Below are 7,613 nucleotides of genomic sequence, written 5' to 3'. Positions count from 1 at the left end.
ATGGTTTAAAGTGCCAACTTGCAACGACATTAAATATTTTCCATCGATAAAAAATAAGATTTTTATAAAGAATAATTTCACCTTTAATGTTAAAAAATATTTACATTTCATAAGCAGAACCATTAGAGCATTTCTCCATGCAGAGCTTCTGGTCCTGAAACGAGGCTTAAGTCCATCCAGATTTGTTTTTTGAAACTTTCAGTTCAGGTGAAGAAGCTCCAGCAGATTCTTCCTCCAGATTTCTGACGGCGGCCATGTTGGATGACTCACGGCGGTTTCAATCCTGACATTCCGGTCAGCTGGTGGGAATCTGTTGCTTGTGGATCCACCTCTTCTTCAGCTTCTCTGCTTTAGCTTTTTCCTTAGAGCTGCAAAAATCAGAGCAGAGGTCAAATGAAGGTCATTACAATTAAACAAAATAAAAACATTGAAAAAACATTTAACTGAAATAAAAATGGTAATTAATGGGGAAAACCTACAACTGGAACTACATCATGCATTTATAAAACAAAACTGAAATTAAATATCTTCTGTTTTTGAATCAATTTATTAGCCTTTCAAATTGAAGTGAAATTGATTTATTTTTCCCAACACAACCAGTTTACATCAGCTGTCGGTAAATTACAGCCTCCTTCCTCCAAAATAGTGACAACTAAAGTTAAAATTATTCATTCATTATGATTCATTACCCAGTCGATGTAAACATGATCAGAATACAATAAACTTTGACCCCGACCCTAAAAATGACCCAGTATGAGAGAAATACAATATATAACGCTGCAACTAATAAAAACTCAACTGAAACTAGTAGAGACACGACAAAAAGTCACAATAAAATAAAACTAAACAATAATGAAAAACCCTAAACTATTGAATTTATAACATTGCTTGCGGCTCGTTAATCGTGTTTTTTGAACGCACCCCAGTCCTTCTTAACAAACTGCACGGCTGCACTCTTATCCGGCCTCGTCTTGTTCTGCAGGGACAGCATCTCGTTATCTGGCAGGAGGAAAACAAAGCGTGAGCCTGAGAGTCTGGAGGTCAGCCTGAACGCGGAGGATGTCCCCGCCACGTCCCCAGCGGGACGTCCAAATGGACGCCTCAGAGACACGAGGCGGGACGTTTCTGTAGCCAAGCTCAAATTGAGGCAGATCATCGTCTTTGCAGACTTCTGCCACAGAGTGTAGCTTGCACTTACAAGTTTTACTAAATAAAAAGTGAAAACAGGATTCATGTCAGAAAATCCAGAAAAATCTCAACAATCTCTGGGTTTGAATCACTAAAGTCTGACAGGATCGTCTTCTTACTGGAGCTCCTGCAGGTTCCCGGCCGTACAATCTGGACTGGATGAAATCCTCCGCTGCCTGCCGCTGGTAGTCGCTCTGCCTTCGATCCGCCACCGTGGAAACTGTACCTCCCCTTCAGGCTGCGAGGCAGAGCGGCAGAGGGAAGACGTTAATCTGATCTGATTTATTTAAAATGAGCAGAAGTCTGTTAGGATGCAGGAGAGTTCCTCATTTCACTTCCTGGATTTTAACAAATGTTTTTACGTATCATCAGACGAACAGGCGTTTCCTACTTTCTGACTCCTGTGGGTTTCTTTGTCTTCTTCTCTTCCTCTTCATCTGAGTGAGAAAAACATTAATTAGTGATTAATAGACATTAATATTTACAATCCAACAGGATTACGCCATACCTTTATCCTCAGCTTGTTTCTGTTTCCTGAAAGAAAAATATAGTAATTTAAACGTCGAGTGAAACGACAAACGGTTGAATGAGTCCAGGACGTTTACTCACTTTGAAGGAACCGAGTCGATTTCCTCCAACACATCGGCTGAGAGGAGTCTCTTCTGCGAGGACAACGGACTAAATGTTTAAATCATTTAAACATAAATATTGATTTAATGTTTCTTATACTCTATGAAAAGGTTTTCGTTTTTAAAAAATAATTGAAAAATAAACTTTGAAGGAGTTAAAATCAAGATGAACCAGTGTCATTTATCACAATTTTCAGTTTCACAACTAGATGGTTTCCTGAAATCATTTCCCTATATTAACTGCTTAAATTAATGAAGGCACTTTTTTAATAAAATACTTTTGTAGGGATTTCCCCTTTTCAAAATAAAATCTAATAATAAATTTGATATAGCACTGTATAAATATTGTATTTTTAATCGTACAAAACCCACTATTGAGGTTTGTGCTCCACTTCGCAGTAATGGAGTAAAAATGAACTCCTAATTTATATAAAAATTAAATATTTATGATGCAATAAGAAAAACGCATGAGAGAAGAAAATTTAAACAGACCTTCTGTTCCTGGAAAAACTCTTGTCTCTTCCTCCTTTTCTCTTTCAGCAGCTCCTTTTCTCTTGAAACATAAAACAATTGAATTGATACAAACGCCAATAAGTTTAACACATTTCCAATTATTTCTAAAATATGTTAAATTAGACCCTGCCGATGAAACGAGTAACTTCAAATAAATCTGAATGTCTTATAAAGTTGATCTTTCAGTCTTAATTCTGGTTATTTATCAGAGAAAATGTAAAAGATGAAATGTATTGAACTGAGTTCTGTGATTCGGTGTAGCTTCGGAGCTAACTGGTGTTAGCCACCTTCTGGCCGTGTCCAGCGCCAGCTTCAGGCTCTCCACGGCCCGGGCCTTCGAGTCCTCAAAGGTTACTTCCTCCGGCGCCTCGTCGTCGCTAGAATCCAGCCCCAAGTTGAAATTATGGGCACCTTTTACATTTTCTGCCTTTTTCTCCAAAGAGGCGCCTTTCCCACGTTGTTTCTTCGCCATGTTGTCCCTCTCTGTCGGCTCCCACGGAAGTGACATCATCTCTTCGCGCAGCAGTGTGATGTTGAGCAGAAGACAAGTGGGAAACATTTGCCCCCTAATGGCGTAAATAAGAACTACAGTAGAAAAAAAGGTTAAAATATTTATGAAGTCATTTATTTTCCATAACTTAGAAGTAGTAGTTTTTATACTAGTTTGGTTTACATATATTTTATTTTCAAAAAAATATTTTTATGTATTTAAATTAATAAAACCCAAAGTGGTTTTTTCCATGTGTTCTTCCCTCCTCGCCAGGTCGTTATTATAAGAATTGCTATTAATAATTCATCCTGTTAAATAAAGAAATAAAATAAAAAGCTATTTCAAGTCAAATAATATTAGATAGAACTACAAACCAGTTTCTCTGATGTTGAATGTGTTATTTAAAAATTAATACAAAAATAATATTAAAATGCACATTTCTAAAATGAGTATAATTTATTTCACATTAATTATAATTCTTTATATCAATATATAACTTTAGACATTTTAAAATTAGATTCAATAAGAACACGTAAAAGTTGCATTCACATCTTTCTTAATTCATTTACGCTGAGGTTTTCATCTTCGAGAAAAACCTCCTTGAAGAGTAAAAATTTTTCTTTTTCAAGATGTTGATATACCTATTTAATCCTTTGTTAGACTTTTTAAGTCTAACAAGAAAAATGTCTTGTTGAAATGTTTTCTCTTATTTTATTTCACTACGTTGATGACTGCAACGTCTCGAATCCATGCTTTTATTCTGAAACGCTAAATAACTCTACCGGAAGCTGTAGCTAATTTAGATTAACTTGTCAGACCGCTCCCATCATTAACTAGCACCGGAGCGAATAACGGGACTCCGGGCAAAATGCACCGACTCTTGCTCGTGTTTGTGGCCGCCGTCGGGGTTTCCGGGTTCGGCCTCCCGCGTCTGTACGCCTCCCCCGCGGTGGAGCCTTGCGACGCCCCGCTGCAGTGGGAGGGAAAGTGGGTGTTGTACGACCACAGCACGGGCAAAAGCCGGGCCGCGGTCTCCTACGACGGCCAGAACCAGCGGATCCGGGTCCTGCAGCAGCACAAGAAGCACACTCCCTGTCAGAGGTACCAACCAGTCCTGGCTGGGTGACGAGGTTTAATCTATTGCAAATGCTCAAAAAATATCCATCTCATGTTTTTCATTTTAACTGATTAAAGTTAATATATACACTTTAAATATCAATTTAAAATATCTGAAAAAGACCAAATTATTTAATAAAGTTGAATTAGGTCATATTTCAATGTCACTGAACTAGTTGGTGTTTTTGTTGTAGCAACAATATTAAATTAACAAATATTTTGGCAACATGTTGAATAATTAAAAAACACCAGTATTTATTCACCCATTGCATAAACATCAGAGCAACAAATAAAGTATTACAGATTGTGAGAAGAAATCCTGTTATATTATTGAAGAATCAAAATCAAGCCTGTTGTTTAGAAATGATCAGAAGGAGCAGCATTATAATAATAATAATAATAATAATAATAATAAAAACCACTTTATTTTGGAGTTGATTCATTAATAATTGCTGGATCACAAATGAAGATACTTCTAAACGTGAATTAGTCGTAAACCAAGATGAGGTTTAATGAATCTGTTTCAGAGACACAGATAAGTTTCAATTATGAATCTTTTTACTCCACAAACTTTTATTTATCCACCAGATTTTCCACTATGGAACATAAAACAGAACAAATTTGTCACATCAAAATCTATAATTATCAGCACTAAAACAAGAAGTTAAACTGATTCTCGCTCTGTGGTCAGGTAGTTATTTTAAAGTGCTACGACTGAATTATAATGATGGAAACAAATGTAAAAATCAACTAATTAGAAACATTTTGCACTGAAAGAAAATGACTAATAATGTCCCCAGAACATCCTGGTAAAGGTTCCTGTTGTGGAAACATGTATTATTGGTCAATATTTATTTTATTTGATAACTTTGATCACTTTGGGTGTTTACATAAAAGCTGATCGATCAAACTTTCTCATAAGTTATTATCTTTTAAGATAAGCTTATTACTGTGTATTATCTGAATTAATATGAACTAAGAATTGCTAATATTGTGGCAGGTAATAAATAATAAGTAATAAATTATTTTATTTTCTACTTGGAGGAAAATAAATGGATTATTTTGCTGATAGTTTTGGGTATATTTTTATTTTGCTTCTTTTTATTGAATTCATTAAATGTCTGTGCTACAGTGTTATTATATGAAAAAAAGTGAAAAAGTTATGAAAACATACATAAAACCTATCTAATTTACTTAATTTTTTCCCCAAATGAAAAACAGATAAGCTGATTTATTGATTATTATTGATCACTTACAACAATATAAGCTTTTAGTTGTAGTTTTACATGTTTATCACCTGGCTTCTCTTTTTGTTTTTATTCTGCTCGTATTAAGCCATGTTCAGACCTCAGAGTCTGTTGTCTAATAATCAGCGGCGCTGCAGGAGTAAACAAGCACAAAGTCTCTAACTCTGCATTGTGAAACGGCGTCTGGCTGGTAAACAAAGGCTCAGCCTGTTTAATCAGCGTTAGTTTGCTTAGCTTTGACAACACTGCACTCATTTCCCAAAAATATATTGCACTGCAGTGAACTAACGTTTGCACTCCGAATTTCCTTCATTTTCTTGTATTTGCAGGTTTTTTGAGTACATCTACCTGTACCAGAGCAAGGTGATGTTCCAGATCGACCAGAAGACCAAAGAGTGCTCCAAGGTGGCTCTGACCGAGGCCTGGGATCCCTTCGACATCCCCATAAACTCCACCTTTGAGGATCAGTACTCCATCGGAGGCCCCGGGGACAACGTGGAGGTGCAGGAGTGGTCGGACAGGAAGCCGGCTCGTCGGCGTAAGAACGCCGCGCCACGCTTAGAAAACAGAAATCTGGGAAAATGAACCAAATGCTGAGTCACTGCAGTTGGTCAGAACGACTCCAAACTGAGCTAAAATAAATCAACAGATAATAACAGAAATAATACATAACAGTGCAAATGTGCACTGCAAAAACACAAAATCTCACCAAGTATTTTTAGTGAGGTTTTTAGTGCAAATATCTTAAAACAGTTTAAAAAAGACAAAATGAACTTTAATGTAACATTTCAGCAAGATATAGGATTATAAGTCAATTAGTCCTCAATATTGATGAAAAAGTACCAGTTCCACTGGCAGATAAAGTCAATTATAACATGAGAAAAATGTCTTGTTAAAATGAACTTTTACATAAAAATTAAGGAATTATAGACTTAAAAAAAGCTCATATATCTTTCTTAAAAGTTACTTGTAAGTTAGTTTTGTCTTATTTTACTATAATATTTACTAGAAACTAAACTAAAAATACTTGGTAGGATTTTGTGTTTTTGCAGTTCCTAGCATGTTTTGTAGCATTTTGCCCTTTAGCCTGCATGTTTATCAGTCCACCAGCAGAGGGCGACATTTGAAGATGGAAAATGAACCCGGATCTGAAAACTGGCTGAATTTTCTACTGTAGATCCTGTTGAAAGTGTTGCAGGTTTCAGAATGAGCAGCTCATCTCCTGCTCATTTTTCCTGCAGATGAATCCTGGGTTGGCGTTTACACCGTGAAGGATTGCTACCCGGTGCAGGAGACTTACACCAAAACAGCACCGTCACCACCTCCACCCGCTTCCTCAGCCTGCAGCTGGGCATCAGCGACCCCAAAGTCTTCACTCCGCCCTCCACCTGCCAGTCGTCTCGGCCAGAGCGGATGGCCGAGTTCCACTGCTGAGGCCTTCGCCGATAATCAGCAGCTTTTTCAGTCTGTAGTTGATTCCTGGTACAATAATAATAATAAACACTAAGAGAATAAAACACATAGCTGCTGTAGAAACTGTCATTACTGATGCCAATACTGCAAGATCTTCTGTTGAATCTTTATTAGTTTAAATCTGAATATTAAATTCTGAAATCACTGCTGTGAGACAATGACGCCTGAATAAACTGGTTTATTGTCATCTGTTATGTTTCAGAGTGAAGGAAACTACTGATTTCATTCTTAATGTTTCTTAATATGTGATGCCCATATAATAAAAAGACATTGTTAATCTGAATAAAAAGTGAGTTTTGAGATCATTTACTTGTACTTTATTTTGAAAATACTTAAGTAGTCTCCAGAATGGAGTCGGCCATCTTTCTGAGAAGGCCTGGACCGCGGCATGCCTTCCAGAGCGAGCTGAGTCCAGAGGTCTGTTGGTTTCTGGAAATCTTCAGAAGACCAGCGGAGCTTTTGAAAGTTTGCTTCAACTGAGGAAGCAGTGTGGCTTTTTTACTTTACGCGTCTATCCATCCCTTATCCAACATGCTTGTCCTGACAGGAATTCCCAAAGTGATCAGGGGAGAGACGTGGGACACCCTGGTCAGATCGCCAGTCCTCTTTTCAGATACCGTGATCCTGCATTTCCTGAAACTGAACCCTCACATGAATACCCGTCACCCAGACTGAGTGAAAGGCGGCGTTACTTACTGAACGCTCTGCAGTAAGTTCGAAAAATGAAGTGAGCTGCAGCAGCGTGTGAGGTTAACGAACCTGGTACCTGTCAGTTCAGGTACCAGGGGATCCAACCCCACCGCTGGGAGTTGACCTGAACCAACAGGCACCAACCAGGCAGCTGCAGGTTACTGCTGTGGATGCCAAACTCTGGATGTGGGATGAATTCTGTGCATCTATTGGGAAAAAACTTCCTGTTGGCGTCAAAGATGTTGACTTATTGCCTCACAAGCAGGA

General features: G+C 37.7%; 2 protein-coding genes across 2 annotated transcripts; one reads left to right on the top strand and one right to left on the bottom strand.

The window, feature by feature from the left end:
* Positions 1-174: 174 nt before the first annotated feature.
* On the bottom strand, positions 175-2,841 carry LOC129357260 (nucleolar protein 7-like). Its single transcript, XM_055026627.1, is given in 10 exon segments — positions 175-368; positions 918-999; positions 1,308-1,331; positions 1,334-1,410; positions 1,412-1,426; positions 1,580-1,625; positions 1,697-1,722; positions 1,798-1,850; positions 2,310-2,370; positions 2,618-2,841. Coding segments are annotated over 10 exon segments (681 nt in total). The 3' UTR covers positions 175-295.
* Positions 2,842-3,614: 773 nt separating this feature from the next.
* LOC129357261 (mammalian ependymin-related protein 1-like) lies at positions 3,615-6,961 on the top strand. The gene is given in 4 exon segments (XM_055026628.1): positions 3,615-3,921; positions 5,513-5,721; positions 6,425-6,484; positions 6,487-6,961. Coding segments are annotated over 4 exon segments (633 nt in total). The 5' UTR covers positions 3,615-3,688; the 3' UTR covers positions 6,618-6,961.
* Positions 6,962-7,613: the final 652 nt, after the last annotated feature.

The sequence above is a fragment of the Poeciliopsis prolifica genome, unplaced genomic scaffold (genome assembly GCF_027474105.1).
Source record: "Poeciliopsis prolifica strain line A6 unplaced genomic scaffold, Auburn_PproV2 SCAFFOLD234, whole genome shotgun sequence".
NCBI lineage: Eukaryota > Metazoa > Chordata > Actinopteri > Cyprinodontiformes > Poeciliidae > Poeciliopsis > Poeciliopsis prolifica.
This window is presented reverse-complemented; position numbering and strand designations above follow the sequence as displayed.